General features: G+C 35.2%; 2 protein-coding genes across 6 annotated transcripts in view; one reads left to right on the forward strand and one right to left on the reverse strand.

Moving 5' to 3' along the window:
* cftr (CF transmembrane conductance regulator) overlaps positions 1-14,091 on the forward strand; it is a 37,471-nt gene extending 23,380 nt beyond the window's left edge. For 2 of the 3 annotated variants that reach the window (XM_088645459.1, XM_088645461.1), the window contains 10 exons: positions 315-394; positions 689-839; positions 1,889-2,116; positions 2,497-2,597; positions 3,955-4,185; positions 9,449-9,604; positions 10,573-10,662; positions 11,660-11,832; positions 12,227-12,332; positions 13,866-14,091. In XM_088645459.1, coding sequence (XP_088501585.1) covers positions 315-394; positions 689-839; positions 1,889-2,116; positions 2,497-2,597; positions 3,955-4,185; positions 9,449-9,604; positions 10,573-10,662; positions 11,660-11,832; positions 12,227-12,332; positions 13,866-14,072 — 1,523 coding nt within the window. In that variant the 3' untranslated portion in view covers positions 14,073-14,091. The remainder of the gene's footprint in view (positions 1-314; positions 395-688; positions 840-1,888; positions 2,117-2,496; positions 2,598-3,954; positions 4,186-9,448; positions 9,605-10,572; positions 10,663-11,659; positions 11,833-12,226; positions 12,333-13,865) is intronic. The other variant, XM_088645460.1, reaches the window with a different exon arrangement.
* A 1,489-nt stretch (positions 14,092-15,580) lies between these two features.
* The window catches only part of cttnbp2 (cortactin binding protein 2), an 83,136-nt gene continuing 80,727 nt past the window's right edge, over positions 15,581-17,989 (reverse strand). For 2 of the 3 annotated variants that reach the window (XM_088645458.1, XM_088645457.1), the window contains exons 22-23: positions 17,373-17,477; positions 15,581-16,391 (exon numbers count right to left, since the gene is read on the reverse strand). In XM_088645458.1, coding sequence (XP_088501584.1) covers positions 16,152-16,391; positions 17,373-17,477 — 345 coding nt within the window. In that variant the 3' untranslated portion in view covers positions 15,581-16,151. Of the gene's footprint in view, positions 16,392-17,372; positions 17,478-17,989 lie in introns of those variants that run through there. The other variant, XR_015941206.1, reaches the window with a different exon arrangement.

A 17,989-nucleotide genomic window follows, 5' to 3' on the forward strand; every position in this document is an offset into this window, starting at 1 on the left:
TTTTGATTTTCTTTAAAAAAATGCAATAATTTAATACCTTGGTAGAATCCTTGGGTTTGTTGTTGAAAATAAGTTGCAATGAGTGAAAGTTAAATAAAATACATTTGTGTTTACACTCCTAAATTTGTATAACATAAACCATATTTTTTGTTATACTGTACCCTTATTTTTAAATGATTTAATTCACTTAACCAAGTAAATTAAAAAAAGATACTGCTAAAAGATGGGCTAGAGAGATGTAATTATGTATTATGACTGCTCAGTAATTCTAAAAAGTCTTCTCATTTTATCTAAATTTATTTGACTATCTTCAGGCCGAATTATGAACAGGTTTACCAAGGACTTGGCTGTTATAGATGACATGCTGCCTCTGATCCTCTTTGATTTTGTGCAGGTTAGTATCCTTAAAAGTCCATTGATTTAGAAAACAAGAGAAAGTCTAAGTCACATCTTCATGTCTAATTTGCTGACAGGGAGAAAATAGACTTTCAAGAAAACAAAGCATGTAAATTCAAAGGCAGAATTGAATATCCTTCAAATAGCCCTATGTCCAGGGCTGCCCATTTATGATTCTTAATGACAATGACATTTCTGCACTCATCTTGTTGTGCAGCATCTTCTTTTTTTTTTTAGAAAGCTATTTTTCAGTCTTTTTGAGAACCCATGTCTTTCTTCCTCCTCTTTCCAGCTGGTGCTGATTGTTGTGGGAGCCATATTTGTGGTTTCTATAATCCAGCCCTACATCTTCATATCTGCTGTTCCCCTCATTTTAATTTTTGTCTTGCTGAGGAAATACTTCCTACGGACAGGGCAGCAGCTGAAACAACTTGAAGCTGAAGGTAAAAGGGTGGGGTGCCAGTAGTTTATGCGCTTAGTTTTCATTGATTAGTACATTTTTCAAATTTACTTTTCATTCCTTTTCACTTGTAAACTTTAAAGGTTTTTGATCGATAGTTTAAGAGGGATGACTGCAAACTAGGTCTCCTTGACCTTAGCTAGTCTAATCCTTCATGATGTCACTTCCTGAATAAAACTATATCAATAAGTCCTTTTCTTATTATAGTTGTTTTTGGGTCCTAAGGCCAGGTGGTGGACCATCAAACAAGTGGGTTCAATTTATTAAGCCTAACATGTTAATTGACGTTCATAAAGACATTTTCTTGTTGTTAACCCTCATGAAAATTGCTTTTAAGGACACAGGTACTTGTTACGCATTGTTAATTTAAATTGATTTAGGTTCACAGCTTTTTTATGTTTGTTGTTAATCTGCGGTTAGAATGATCTTCTTTTTATGACGAGACCTCTCCAATTTTAGGCAGCTTTAATTTTAAAATGGGATTATTTTGAATGATTTTCCATTTTACAGATCTGTGGATTTCATATACAAGATTAAATGAGAATCTGGCAATGATATGGCCATAAACCTGATCTGACATTTAAATTGCAAACCATAACAAAACTGGGCAGAAAACAATAACAGACTATCCACTGTCATTTTTAACTTTGAACCAAAAATAAACGATTTGAAGGTTAATAAGACTAAATGGTGACCAGCCTTTTATATAATACTGGTTCCAGCTCCAGTTGTTTCACAGTGATAGGGTACATTATCTACAGTATGTTTATCAAGCCTGGAAAGTAAACTTAATCTTAGAACTAGAGTTTATAATGCTCTTTTGCCATTTATTGTGCTCAGTTGTTTGCACCGATAACAAGGTTTACATCGAAATCAGATACTAAACTCATTTAGGGAAGCATTTTATTTTTCAACAGAAACCGCTAAAGACATCACTTGTTTCCTGTGCCCATTAGTTTCCATTTGATTCAGAATACCTGTTAATGTACCTAAAGAACATGTGTTAAAAACTGTATTTTGTGTTTCTCTCAGCTCGGACCCCAATTTTTTCACATCTCATCATTTCCCTGAAAGGACTCTGGACGATAAGGGCTTTTGGACGCCAGTCTTACTTTGAAGCTCTCTTTCACAAGGCCCTGAATGTGCACACTGCCAACTGGTTCCTCTACCTGTCCACACTGCGATGGTTCCTCTTCCGAATAGACATGGTCTTTGTCTTTTTCTTCTCTGCTGTTGCCTTCATCGCTGTGGCAACAAACCGTAAGGCACATCTTATACTGAAAAAACTAACATGGGGTGATGTTTATAGTCCTACAGTATGTGTAAATAAAACTAAATTGTATGGATTCTTCACAAAAAGCCTAATTGTTCACTTTTCAAAACTTGATAGTGTATACAACGGGTGAAATAACGTCAGTCTGAATAGAGAGGGCAGTTTGAATGTACTGTATAGTATAATTGTTGTCTCAGTTGGTTTAAACTTTAAAGCATTCTAAAAATAGATCCTTCAGTATTTTGATAACATACTGTTTTGCCATGTCCTATAATAATGTCAGTTACCGCTGCTGGCTTACTACTTCAGTATATGTTTATTTATTATTGTTGTTGTTTAAACATTGCGTCTCCTTTTTCACATTCAGGTGATAAACCAGGGGAAATTGGAATAATTATTGCAATGGCCATGCTGCTTATGGGCACATTTCAATGGACAGTAATCACCAGTATAACTGTAGACAGTCTGGTAAGTTATAATATTTGATATTTAGAAAAGGCTGTATATTGTATCGTATGTTCATTATTTCATCATGAGTATCCAAAACTGCCTTCAGAGTTATGATCATTGTTTTAGTTCATCAATATGATGGAAACAGTTTTTCATTGGAATTATGCTTTGTGGTATCTGATTAAAAGGCTCAGAATTTTGACGTTCATTGTCTCATTCTTCTATCAAAGTGACTGTGCTTTCTTGGTTTGTCTCTGTAAACAATAGAAAGCAAAGACTTCAGATTAAACTGAAAATGTGATTTTGAATTCGAACACAAGGCAATGAGCTCTGAATCATTTGCTTCCCTGTAACGTCCCTGCTGGTTCTGTGCTCTGACTCAAATCAGTCAGTATCAGAAATACTGCTGCTTCTTAATTCAGCATTCACCTGAAAATACATCAGTGTTCTCTCCTTACTTCCAAATCAGTAAAGTTGCTTAACTGTGGCACAGCAATAGTCTATAACTGGTGACTGCAAGTTTTGAGGACCAAATCTAGAGATAGACTGTGCAGATGAAAATTAAGTATTTCATTTAATTAAATGCTTTTTTTTTTTGGAATAGCAGCTGAATTATATTGGAAATAAATGGAACAAATATTGGAGTACAAAACTAAAAGTTGTCTCATTTGTGACTTGTGTATGCAGTACTTTGATATGTCATTTTTTATGTAATCCATAGTCCTAATGTTGATATAATAAAATGTATTAGACTTCAAATTAAAAAATACAAATTATTTAGTTATGTGGAATCCCTATTTTGATATAGATAATTGCAAATCTACACAGGATATGCTATTGGCTTAGCCTTGCTATTTAAAAAAAATATGAAGTCAATGTTTAATGTAACTAGAAATAAAGTTTACAAAAACTAAATTAATTTTTTACCCACTAGAAAGAGAATCGTGCATTTTTTAACTCAAGCAGAACAATTTTAAGGCTGAGTGATTTTTAAGTTCCTTATCAAAGGCAGTGGACATTTCGTTCTTGTAATCTTTCCAAGATTTTTTTTTAAATTTGCTCTTATACAGTGCACCTACAGTGCTCGCCCAGCATGCACAAGCTTAATGTGTGAAAAATCTGTCACACATACACACATCCAGCACAGCGAAACACAGGTCCCCATTTGGAATTGCAGTGATCTGATTAAATGGCTTTTCAGCCAAGCATCATTTCTAAAACAAAACAAACAGAACCATGAGAAACACGCTGCATGCAGAGACACTCATTTGCTTATCTACATTCCTCTGTCCATTACAAAAAAAAACAATCAGACCGGTTAACTACTTAGCTGTTGATGAGGATTGACCTCAGAGTACTGTGTGTTCTGTTCCAGATGCGTTCTGTCAACAGGGTATTCAAATTCATCGACTTGCCTTCTGAGGAACACAAATCCAGCAAAAGGGGAAAGAAAGCTGCAGACCTGGTCATTGAGAATGTGCATGCGAACGATGATGACTGGCCTTCTAGAGGTCACATGAAGGTCAGCAACCTCACTGTCCGCTACACTGAAGGAGGGAGAGCTGTCCTTCAGAACCTCTCGTTTTCAGTTAACAGAGGCGAAAGGGTAAGGACGGATTATCTATTTTTAACTTCACTAGGAAAATAAGAATGTAAATACAGGACTTCATGTTCACAAAGAGGCTGATTATAGAAAAAATGATTTCCCCAATCTTATCTTAAGATGTGAAATATCATACTATCACAATTTCTATATACTATATACAAATATTTCAGTGTTCAATACATATTTAATTTACTGTCAATTGAGGTTCTTTATAAAGTTAAAAAAGGATCTATACAGTAGATTCACTTACTGTAAGTGTTTATCCTAATCCTAACCTCATTACAGCATTAAATTATAATGGATGCTTTATTAGCAGTATAAAGCATATAACCCCCAATTATATTACATTTAATAATCTCTTATTACTTAATGTAAAGTTAAAGTAATCCAAAATCGTATTTACGGGCCACTCCGTCACTAAATGTTTCAATTTTAAAATAGAGCAAAATGCATTTAGTGAAATTTACATCAAATATAAATGACCCATTTCAAAGTGCCCTAAATTCCTCCATTCTGATTTCATTTCACATATTTTGTTCACACTCCGCTGCTACCTTTGATGTAAAATTCACTCCTGCTTTGCTCTGGTTCTTATTAATATTAATTAATATTCTTGTGTTCTTATGTAATGTGTTGATTGATATTCTATGTAAATAAAAAGCAAAAATGTGATTGCATTTAAATCATGACAGGATTACACGAGACTCAGACAGCTGAAGCTGACCTCCAACCACTATTCTGAGCACAAAACAGAAAGTTTAAGAAATGGATCCTTCTAGATATATCATGCAAAAGTCATGCAAAGTAGATCCATTTTAGAGGATCAATTGTAAATTAAACTCCCAAGACACATTATTGCTTAATTTACTTAAATATCTGAGAACATTAATCTTCCCTGGTTTATAAAATCATTTTCCTATCGCTCTGCTTATGAAGTGCAAATTACGTACGTAATGGATAATGCCACAGGCATCCCTTTTATTTTAATTTAAAATGGAAAAAAACAGTTCTTAAAAAGTTTTCCTGTTTCCACCACTCTTGCCAAAAAAGCTAAAAATGTTTCTAACTTGCTGGGGGTGGGGGGGTATAAATAAGACTTGTTCTTCAAAATAGTCTCTGAATGAAGAGCATTAACATACCCAGCTATACCCTGCTCCTGTCAGAGACTGTAGGTCTCTTACTTTGTTCTTGGTTAATTTTAATAAGATAGAAAGATTTCAGGGATCATACAGTACCTTCCAGCAGGAAACTGATCTCTACAAGTAGGTCATTTGCTATGCATGATTGGTATTGAGAAATTTAATTTTAACTGAAACATAGTGTAACAAAGTTCTGTTGACAAGAATATTTATTTTTCACAGACACCTGTATTCATTCCAGTTCTTTTGTACCCTGTTCTTAAAGTATCCTTTACAGATGTATCCATTTCCTTCAGTCCTTTTCACATTCCCTTTAATATACAGTACACACATTGTGTTTTAGAAACAAATTGTATATACAGTAGTTAAGCAGTGCCCTGCTGACTGAACTGAAGGAATCATTGACAATTACTCAGCTGTACAGTATCTTGTGCCCTCAGTTACGTAGCCCTTGTGATGAATCAGCCATCTCATTCTTAGTGTTTGTGACTAAAGATTAATTTTAAAGGTGACCCATCCAGAAAGTTCCAGGTACAGCAAAGTCACAAAGATGTGCAAAAGTGAGCAGTCCTTGCAATCACTTAACATATATCAAAGATATTTTAGCGTTCAGTTTTAACAATTTACAATATAACAGTCGCCTATTATCTAAATTGGCTATTCACTTGTCATCATTTAGAAGATGACGGATTAAAATAATATTAATAAATAGAATCAAATACTCCTCTCATTTTTTCATGTAGTCTTCTGTATTTTCCATGACTGACTGTTTATGGATAAACAATTTTCTAAGACCCATCTGCTAAACACTCAACAAAATGATCTGCCTGACATCAATTGCCAGCATATCTTTGGTTAGGATCAAATCAGGGAGTGCACTGTTGTACAAAATGGCTCTTACACTCGTCATCTCGCCCACATACACATTGACTTGCTTGTGTATAACCTCCCAAGAGGGCATGTTCTGTCTTTTTACCGGTCACTTAAAAAAATCAAAGATTTAAGTGTTTTCATTTTATTTACTGTCATGTACTGGCAACTTGTTTGCACATAGCTCCTAAGCCTCCACTTATCAACAATATGCCAGTGCAAATAATTTTGCTAATGTAAAAATAACAGTGGCAGAGAATGAATTGAGCCTGAATATATGATTTATTGTAGTACATATTTGATGTAATGAAAGATATTCCCTGATATAATAAAGAAAAAAATAAAAGTTGCTGACTGTTGGATGGCCCCTTAGATCTAGTCTAAGGAAAAAATACAAAAACTCAAACTGCACAATTTTGTTTCAGCGCATGGTGCTAACGGAGGTGCACCAGGAGGGTGCTAACACTTTTGCTGAATCACATACATAAGCAGTCTATTTGCCCAAATCTCCATCAGTTTTTGGTGTGCATGTCTCTAATAAACTCTCATCAAGCTTGTTTTCACCTGGCATATACTGTACCTACTGTGAAATGTTTTAACATGACAGTTGTACAGCACTGCTAATTGCCTGTTCCCACATCCCTATGGAATGTTCATCCATCCATTTTCTAACCTCTTTATCCAATTCAGGGTCACAGTGGAGCCAGAGTCTATCCTGGCAAGCAACGGGTACAAGGCAGGGTACTGGCACAAACACGCACGCACGCACGCACGCACGCACGCACACAGACACACCACAGCTATGTTTCCCAGAAGCCAATTAACCTAGCAGTATGTCTTTGGACTGTGGGAGGACACTAGAGCACACATGGGGAACACAGGGAGAACATACAAACTCCACACAGATAGCACCCCAGGTCCACAATTGAACCCTGGGCCCTATCACTGCGAGCCAGCAAAACCAGCCACTGAGCCACTGGGCCAACCTGCTTTGAAATGTATTTTCTCAATGAGCAGATTAACTTTTAACTTTTAAAAATGTTTAAACATTTACACTGGCCAAAACATGCATGTGGGGGATACAGTGCCAGATTGTCCAGATGTGGAGAAAGCCTGGACTGTAAAGGAATGTGGAAATAATTTTTTACATTCTGACCATTAATTGAGAAAATCGGGAACAAAGACAGGTTTGTCATCTGCTGGTAGCTGATATTCTCAAAGCAGTATTGCAATGTTTGATTTTATGCTATTTGCAGTTAAAAAATTGAAAATGTTTTAAATACAACAGGACGTTTCTGAGACTTTTTGCAGTACCTATGTTTAGTATGTACTCAGTAAGCTAACTCTTTCTTCTAGTACACTAACAAGATCTTCCACATTGCATTTACCTGTCTATATTAACTCTGATTTAATTATCTATTACTACAGTGGTATCTTTATTGATCAAAGTGTCTTCCTTTCTTCCTGTTCTCCAAATCACAGTATGCATTTAATTTAGCCAAGTTTGCCAAATATGTCATTAGTGTTCTCAAACAGGTTCTATGAGTTGTTTTGCAAAGATGGAAGATATAAATCAGAATTAATGATGTTTACAAGCTAAATGTGAGTACTGGTTACCTCGATTAGGGAAAATACCACCCTTGTGAAAAATCTCAGCTATGTTTAACATTTGATAAATCAGTTAGGATTTTACTTCTTAAGAAAAAATACAAAATAAGTTTTTAAGAAAAGAACACAAGCTGAGAAAATCACATTATATACAGTATTGCATTTAACAGGAAGATTAGAAGTCAAAACCATTACAGTACAGTAGTTAATTACTGAAATCCTGTTTTTTTTTCTCTTGGATTATACGCTTGCTTTGTGTTCTTAGAACCTAATGATTTGAGTTATAGTCTTACAACTGCAAAAGTACAATAAGAAGATTATGTACCATAACTGTAAAAGATGAGCTTGAGTGTGTTTCACAAAATGTTCTTGCACTCTGGTCCCTTGATTCCAAATTATGCCAGAAATGTGAACCCACGCACACATCCTTGGGACTTAGAAGTCCTTGGGACATCACCCTTTGAAAATACTGTAGGTTCGGTAATATTTGATAGCAGATCTTAGAATGTTTAACACTCCAAGATAAGGAATTTGATCAGCATTTTTTTTAGTACTAGGATTTCTTTCTACTACACAGCTCCTAATTTTCCCTACAGCAACATGTCCATCAAGCATAAACATCAGCCTTACCTTTCCATATACTCTGTTTACATATATATATAAATGTCTTGTATCATCCTCAGACTCTGTCTTTACAATGGTAGGGTGAGGGTGATGTGTGGTTGTGAATATCCGCATTACACTAGTTTAAAACCTACTGTGGTTTTAAAAGATACTTTAAATGGACTACAAAAAAAAGAATTCTTATGTTATTAATTCTGCCTTCTTGGTTTGTAGTGAAAGACCTTGGTAAAAAAATGGTTTTGGTGTGGTTTTTTTAAAATGTCTGGATGTGAACCAACCCAAATAGGTTCTAGTGTGAGAAGAAACCTGCTTTTTAAAAGGCAGTTTTCTGTGAATCAATTAAAGCTGAGCTGTTCATAACCTTAGAAAGCAATGCCTTATCATTGAAGCTTAAGAAACATGTGCTTCTCTGAATTTCCTTGAAAATAATTTAAAAAATGGTTTACCTATAACATTTCAGCAGCAATTACTCTTTGTCAACAGAGTGTACTTATTCCTCATTACTTTAAACACAATTTTAAAGAGTGTCAGTGAGGGTGTGTGGTTGTGTCTGTAGGTTTACTAGTCAGGAACATTCCTGAACATCCTGCTGACCTATTATTGCCAGGGAAGACAGATGCAATTGATCTGATTGATTGACAGAAAATTCAATTGATCTTCAGTTTATTGAGTTGCTTTAATACACTCCATATACCAACAGAAAAATTTTGCTCTTGCTGTTGAGAAATATCTTTGTCTCAACACTGTGATTCCCTCACAAAATATGTATCCTAAAATGTGCAGCAAAAGATAACTAGATATTTAAAAAACTGTTTATTTTATAATAACACATAGCATATCTCAAGATATGTATTGTCATAAGGATTTAATCTGATTTTTAACTCAGTTGAGCTAAGCTTGGTTTAACATGGGGCTTAAGATGTTGATGAATTAAAGAGATACTGAGGACTTGATTTGTCCGTCTATGATTTGAACTAATTGTTTTTCTGTGATGTTACCGCGAGCTTTTCTTTCATTTGTAGGTTGGGGTGTTGGGGAGGACAGGGTCAGGAAAGAGCACATTGCTGTCCGCTCTGCTACGCTTGGCTTCTACTGAGGGTGATATCACCATCGATGGTGTCTCCTGGAATACAGTCCCCCTGCAGAGGTGGAGAAAAGCATTCGGGGTTGTCCCACAGGTATGTGTAAAGAGGATTTTGAGAGTGGAATTGCAACTCATTTCTGTTTTTAAAGATGAGTAACAGATTTTTGTTTACAGATTTATAGCCCATGCTTCTTCTATGAGCACAGATTATAGTCTATGCCCTGGAGAATTTTGTTTCAATTCCAGTAACATGCATTCAACTTCTGTGGTAATATTATCTTTATACCATTTGTGCGGTACATCTATTGTATCAAAGTGCTGTATAAAGTAACAACAGAGAATCAAGAAAAACCTAAAACCTTCTGTAAACAGACTTAGGAACACGATGAAAGTTTGTTTTTAGTTTCCATGTAAAACCATAAAAAACATCAACACATGACCATGTGCTTCACAGATGGGTGTAGTAAGAGAAAGATCTCTCCTTTCCTTTTGGACTTGCTGGTTAGAGCAATCAGGAGATTAGGAATAGTAGCCGTGACACTACATTATGAAAAGGCAAAAGACCTACACTCACTATCTATATACTGTGTATATTTTAGAGAATTTCTGCAGCTAAAGTAAATCATCCAAAAGCACAATTACACTGTACTGTACATACGCAGTTCTAAATATTCTTATGTCAAATGTACACAAATAATTTGGATACACGGAATACAGAAATTGCATTAATTTGCCGAAGTACTGTAATTTTATATTTCTTTTTCTTCTGTCATGCCTTTTACTAACATGCTGTCCCTTAGGCAAACCTCTAACTAAGGACCTTTGACATTTAGGGTTATTTCTTGTATTTGATAACAACAAGATGTACCAGTATAAAAAATATTATGTTTATCAAACAACAGTAATGCTGTTTTAAAAGTGCCGATTTTACATAAAAATCACATTTCTTTCTAATTTACCTACTGGTAGCTAATTTATAAGCTCACAAACACATTTATTCTGTTAATTTAATTTGTTGGGTAAAGTTCAGATACAAATCTCTTCTTTTCTGCTGTCCACCAGAAAATTTTTATATTATCTGGGACATTTCGGATGAATCTGGATCCATATGGGCGATGGAGTGATGAGGAACTCTGGAGAGTCACAGAAGAGGTGAGACACTTCTTATTTATCGTCAGATTGTTTCTTATCCAGGTTTGTGAACCTGTCTTCTGTCTACTCATTTCCTAGTTCAATCTACTGTATATTGTTAAAGATGTAGATACTGTATGATACTTCTTGCAGCAAACACTAGATAACCAGAAATGTATTTTTTCACTATCAGTCTTGTACTGCAAAGAGCCGGCTTTCAAAAACTAATTGAAATTGCCTCATAGTTCATCATTTGTCTAGCGTTGAAATGGTCTTCTGATGAGCCAGTAACTGTTGCACTTTTCAAAACTACAGCAGTCATGTGTTCATTGGCAGATACTGACATACTAAAGATCAGAAATACAATTACAAGCATTTGGCCAAAAGAAACGTCTTAAGCAACTTTGAAATGTACAAACAGGAAGAAATGTTTATAAGAAGTCAAATAACTGATTTCACCAATTGCAAACATACAGCGATGTTACATAATGACTCCTTGCACTTATTTACATATTTTCTCTCAGAACCCTTTTTTCTGATAAAGGTTAGATTTTTGCTTTGTCAGATATGTCTTGGAAGGTATTAGGAATGAAAACAACAGGGTTCAAACAGAACTAAAAAAGAACTAATGCATACTTAAGTGACTTGTCAGAACAGCAGTGAGAACTTTCCAGGTATTAACTTTTAATCAGTATACTGTACTATAAAGCAATCTTTCACACAGAATGAACACATTGATCCACAGCAACAGACCTCTAAAGCCTCAAGCCAAAATCGTTCAAGCCATCATCAAGATTAAAGCCCATGGTGTTATGGCCTTCATATACATAATCTTTCCAGTAATCTTAAGGGTATTTCCGTCTGATAGACGTACTTAAAATATGCGTCCATTAGTTGAAAGCAGACATTTGCTTTGGAGTATGCTTAGAAGGTTAATCGGCACATATTACTGGATAAATATTGTTTTTGAAATATTGATGATTCACCTCATAAGGATTATTATGGGGATTTATTTCAGGTTGGCCTCAAATCTGTCATTGAACAGTTTCCAGATAAACTGGATTTTCAGCTTGTGGATGGAGGCTATGTCCTTAGCAATGGATACAAGCAGCTGATGTGCCTAGCGCGCTCAATCCTCAGCAAAGCCAAAATCCTCCTACTGGATGAACCCAGCGCACACCTGGACCCCATGTGAGTATGGCACATTGCAGACTGAGAATGTGATTACACGTCTGCATACTGTACATTCACCTCCTCGTCAAGGCCACATACTGTATTTAACATGGACTTTCTAAAGGATGCTTTCCTCCATGCTGCAGACAAATGTATTAGTTACATTTGGTAATGACTTTAAATCACAGCCGAGTAATTGCACTTTTGAAAGTGCAACAGAAAGCTTGCACTTTTACTAAAAAGAGAAATTTAATAAAATATATAGAATAAAGATAGAATATATAGAATTGAGGTAAAAACTAATTCTAAAATCATTCATTTTGAATATAATAGCTTCATAGCTTTTAGGAAGACTGTTTTTTTCTTTTGGATATGCCAAACATATATAATTATTTAATTTCTCCCAAAATAGAACTCTACAGGTTCTGAAGAAGACATTAAAGCATTCCTTTTCCAACTGCACAGTCATGCTGTCAGAGCACAGAGTAGAACCCCTCATGGAATGCCAGTCGTTCCTGGTGAGTGCAATTTTTTCAGAAATTTTGTGAATTCACTACTTCAAGATAGTATAGCTTTTATATCACAGGAGGCAACTCTGTGAAAGAAAATAACAGTACTAAGTGCTAAACGTCTTAGAAATGTCAGACTACTTACACAGGAAGTTGCACACCTTGCAGTCATTGCTCACTCTAGATCATTTTATGAAAGAGTTTAAGTGAAACCTAACTTCGATTCTCACAGATACCATTTCTCTTGCTAAATGTGCACCACAATCTATGAACCTAAAGAGAGCAAATTTTGTCTTAGACTAACTTAAAAAAAATCAACTATAACCTTGGCCTGTGATGACTGGTATTTTAGTCAAGAAAAAACAGGAGTTTACTTTTGCTGAAGCACATACAGTATATCAGATTCTGATCTACAGGCAAAATACGAATGCTAAGGCATATGTCTGAACACCTGACTTTCCAACTCAAAGAGGGATCAAACCACACTTTGTGCAGGGTGTGGTAATGAAAGTATTTCTCCTGAGATATTTTTCACTAATGCAACTACATAAAACAAATAATTTTCTGATGAAGCTGGACACACTGCTGGTATAAAAAAATGACAGATTGTTGAAAAGGTTACATTTCTTTTCATATCGAGATGCTTGTTTTGGAATATTAGCTCTGTAGCCTATTTCTGCAATGGAGTGCTGAAATCATGGATAGTCTTAACTAACAGCAGTATCTTCAATAAAACATGGAAGACATGGAAACCAGTAACAGCAATTTCCCTGCTGATAGCGTTCTTATGACCGAATTATTACACTTCTCTTAAATTCAGTCAGGACACGGTTTAGCTTACATTTACTTGCCTTTACCGGTATTACACCAAAATAAAAAAATACATCTTAATAATGGTAACTGAAATATTTGAGGTGATATGTAGTGCAGCTTTCGTCTGGTTTAATTTTTTCTATTCATACTGTCAAAAGCTGCCGCTGGTACTTCATTTTGTAAAAATAAAAAACGAATGCCAGAAATCATCGGGGGAACACTTGACTAAGTAATGAACTTAATCACATTTTATTAGTTATTATGATGGAGAATGAGAATATTTCAGCTGGTGGCAACATCCTAATATTAATTATAACGTTCAGAAAATTGGCCTATCTATTCTCTTTTGAATATATGAAACAATAGAGTTTTAATCTACTACATTTAACTACATTGTTGTACTGGAAAAAAAATTGTTGGAGAGGAATAAGGGCATACCACATGGCTTTCCTGATTTTTCCAGGGGTGTCCAGTTCTGGTCCTGTGTAGTCAGTATGTCTGAAGGTTACTTTTAGGTCTCTTCAAAGGTACCAGCACCTGAAGTGCTTGCAGAGGTTGTGAAATCGCTCTACTTAAGCCAATAATAACCTGACTGAGATCATTTAGAGCAAGTGTTAGAGTGAATACCTGAAGCCACACTGGCACACATGGACCCGGGAAAGGACACCACTGTGCAAGATCTCAGAAAAAAGCTCCAGTCTCAAAGTCACATTTTTTTGTGTTTGTCAGATGATAGAAGGCAGCTCGGTGAAGCCGTATGATTCCATTCAGAAGCTGCTGAATGAGACCACTCAGCTGAAGCAAGCGATAAGCAATGCTGAACGGATGAAGCTGTTCCCATTGCACCGCAGAAACTCCAGCAAACGCAAGTCCAAGCCCAAGATCACAGCCTTACAGGAGGAAGCAGAAGATGAAGTGCAAGACACCAGATTGTAACATAAGAGCCACTGACAATGTTCACAACGTCAGTGCACCAGACTGATCAAAAGCCTTTTCTCACTGCAAAGATACAGACTTCTTTTTATATCCTGATGCACTAGATACTGTGCATTTAAAGAGGGCATTTTTTGTCTATTTTTTTAAACGTTTTTGAACTGATCCCTGGTTTGGAAAAGAACATTGTTCCATTTTTTCCCATTCATTTCTTTTTGTTACATTTATTGCAGTACATATATGTACTTCTTTTTATTGGAACCTTTTGTAATGAAAGCAACAAAATGTCTGAAATTTCTTAATTAACCTCAAATACTATAATTTTACTTAGAAATGCACTTTATACAATGATTTAGTCATCATATTATTTTCAAAATAAAAGTGAAAAACAATTGTCTATTTCTAAAGTGATTTAAGAAAGTTTATTTTAGTTTCTAAGACTTTCCAAATGTATTGTTTTGAATTTTATAACTATAATTTTATATATATTTTTATTATATACTTTAGCCAAACAGAAATTAGACTAAACAGCTATTTACTGCCATATTGGAAATATACTCCACTGCCTAACTTTAACATTTTATAAGAAGTGTTGAAAAATGAATTCAACTGATCATTTTCCTTAAGTATTACTACTAGAATGGTTCCTCAGTGAGCTGAAGAATACAGATTTTACTTATGAATTAATTGTGCAGTAAAGCAGACACGCATAGCCTGGAACAAAAGAACCAATTAATGGTACAGATACTGTAACAATAAGCAGAACACTTTTTAAAACTCCTGGTAACTGGTATAGTACATTTCAAGTACAGTAATCCCTCTTTATACAGGATTAATTTTCTCTAAGGTGAAAATGTATAATGTATAATGGAAATTAAATTCCCATTACTTCCCATTTTAGAATCTCTGATTCGTTCCAGAACTAAAAAAATGTTCGCCTTAATACTGCACAGAATTATATCGTAGTGTGAAAACAATAAAATTCCTAGTTAATCATAAACATAATTTTGCATAATCAATAAATAGAAATGCTAATAATATGAAACCAATAAGACTCCTGCTCACTTACAGTATAGTAGTTACACTGTTATAGCCGTTAACAAATGAATAAACATTAGGTAATATCCTGTACTATATGCACTTAACACACACACCAGCCTTTATAATAAAAACGTTGAAATGTAAAATGTAAAAAAACAACAAGTAAATTCCTCATCTGCGGAGATGCTAGAAAAGAAGAATCTGATCATTAAATGAAAAAACAAATATGCAATTAATGTTTTATAAATGAAAACCCATGTAGCAGTTGCTCTGAGGGATTACTGTACAGTATATATATTATGGAGGAAATCTGGATTAAATTAAATATGTTGTATTCACATGAAAATGAAAACACTGTATGTACAGTATATGTATATACTGTATAATCATGCTAAATAAAACTATAAGACCTTACTGTGAAACTGGGAACTCATGCAACATCAGAAAGCATCCACCAGAAATCCGTCAGGTAGATGTGGGTAATTAAAATGTTTATTATGGCTTACAGTTGAAAGAAAATGTCCTGTGTTTGCAATTTACGTTACTTATTGCCACATTCCATTCACTTTGAAACAAGTGAAAATTGATGAACCCAATTCTCCATATTACAAACATATGTACAGTACAAGTATACTGTCTTTACTGTACAAGTATAATTTCACTGACACCAAGCTCTATACCATATAGGTTTCTAAATATCTTATTTACACATATTTGGTAAAACCCTGATTAATAATAACAGTATTTAAAACAATCTTGCAACTATTTAAACATAGAACACTTTATATCTGAAAATATTTCAATAGCAAAAATTGCAGTTCTGTCGCTTTGATCCAAAATGTTTTTCACCTGAAAGGCAAAAGCTGGTTAAGCACTTTTTTATATTCAATACTGTTTTTTTACAATAAACTATGGTCCCCAATACACAATGTTAATACAGTGTAACAAGTACCTTAACATGTACAAATACAAAGGCCGTAATAATTCTACTATACAACATGGAGACAAATTAAAAACGGTCAATAAAAATGTTAAGAAAGTCTACTTGTTATTTTCATGCAAGTCTCTGTGCAGAATCCAAATTTCCTCTGGTGAGTTATTGTTCAGTGGTTCCTGCCTTGTACTGCTGCTGCTCAATTTCAGTGTGCTATTACTGCGCTGTGTGTTTTTACTCATAGGAATGGGGAGAAGGGACTTGACTTTCATCTGTCCAGGTACATTATTCCTTTTGTCACTGCTGCATGTTCCAGGTGCGCTGCAGCTTAGGGTACTGCTGCTAACCTGCAAGGAGAGATGTGGCATTATTTCTGTCAAAAGGAGAAATTGTTATGCTGGATGCAAAGTTTACCAGGAAGAGCTTTGTTGGACATTTTGTTGTTGGACTCTTTACTGTATTGGGCTTATCTCCAGACAGGTGAAGTGTGAAGTGTGCAATCACGGGACATCCTCGCATAGACATGAAAATTGTCGAACCAGTTCCCTAAATGTTTAAATGTCAAAGTTGAGACAATTTTAGAAACACATATGACACCTGGCCATCACAGTAAAGCTCCCTGGCTTTAATACAGTAATGTGGTGTAGGTCCATCTACTGTAGATCCAACCTTTGCAGGACAATCACTGGGAGTCAACTCAGGTCTGCTGCCTGAAACCACAGGCAAGAGTACTCATTAGGACTCCAGTTACAAGGAAGATGGGATGCACAACATCTTCTTCACACGTTTCCATGTTATCATATCTTTCACTGTATCAGGACACCTGTGTCTGACTTACAGTGGCTGTCAAAAGTATTCACCCCCTTGGGCTTTCACAATTTATTGTGTTACAATATGGAATAATCATGTATTTAATTGGGATTTTTTGCCATTAATCAACATGTTATGACACACCTACAGTGTATACACTCTGGTGCAACGTATCAGTAGAAAAATTCTTAAATTGGACCTTTGATCTGGATTTCATGGACCTTTTGTCAGAAAATCAACCACAGCCATCTGTAAGCATTTCCAACATGCAAGTGAAACCATACCTTCGATGATAATGGTAAAAGAATTCTCTTTTCCACCATGAGCCCACAATACTGCTGCACACATACAGTACTTGCAAAAGGCCTGACTTCATGCTTCACAAAGTTCGCCCCACAAATAAAATATTTTTCTTATTTTATTCACTGAGGCTGTCACTTGGTAAATCATTACTGAAACATAGTATATTATATAAAGACAATTCCACCCCCCCAAAAAATATTGGTTTACCGACTGACCGACTGTGGTAGTGACAGAGTGCTTTGTTCGTTATCGGCTTTCAAGGGCGACTGTTCACTCGAAGAGCCAGAAAACATAATGAAATCCTCCTTGGAATGAGCAATCTGAAACACAGTCACAAGTTTCATGAATGCCCCCCTCTTACAAAATAAAACATTCTCCATATTATCCTGGCACTCGAAAGGAAAAGGTAACTCAAAGGTAACACAGAAGTAACAAAGCAATATAAAACAAATGGAACATTTCTGTCAGAAATGCAGAATTATTCCCCTTTGTGTACAGTATGTACTAGTTTTTTTAAAAATCAGTTGTTGGTATTCAACCATTCAGCCAAATATAATTAAATCTCACTGCTATATTGAAAACCATAAGTTACGGATCGGACCTTCTTGTGATCAGTCAATCTCAATCAAGGGAGAACACAATATATACAGTTGGTGTACGTGTAATATACATATTCAAATGCATTCACAACTGAAAGAGGGGTAAAGAAATTCAATGGACATTAAGTGGGTATGATTTTCTAATTAAGCAGAGCTAATCACGTGATGTGACACATTAAACTCACATCAAGCAAAGGATGCTTATATCGGCCGGTGTACAGTAAATATTGTAA

Source organism: Lepisosteus platostomus, chromosome 9 (genome assembly GCF_059453375.1).
Source record: "Lepisosteus platostomus isolate fLepPlt1 chromosome 9, fLepPlt1.hap1, whole genome shotgun sequence".
Lineage (NCBI taxonomy): Eukaryota > Metazoa > Chordata > Actinopteri > Semionotiformes > Lepisosteidae > Lepisosteus > Lepisosteus platostomus.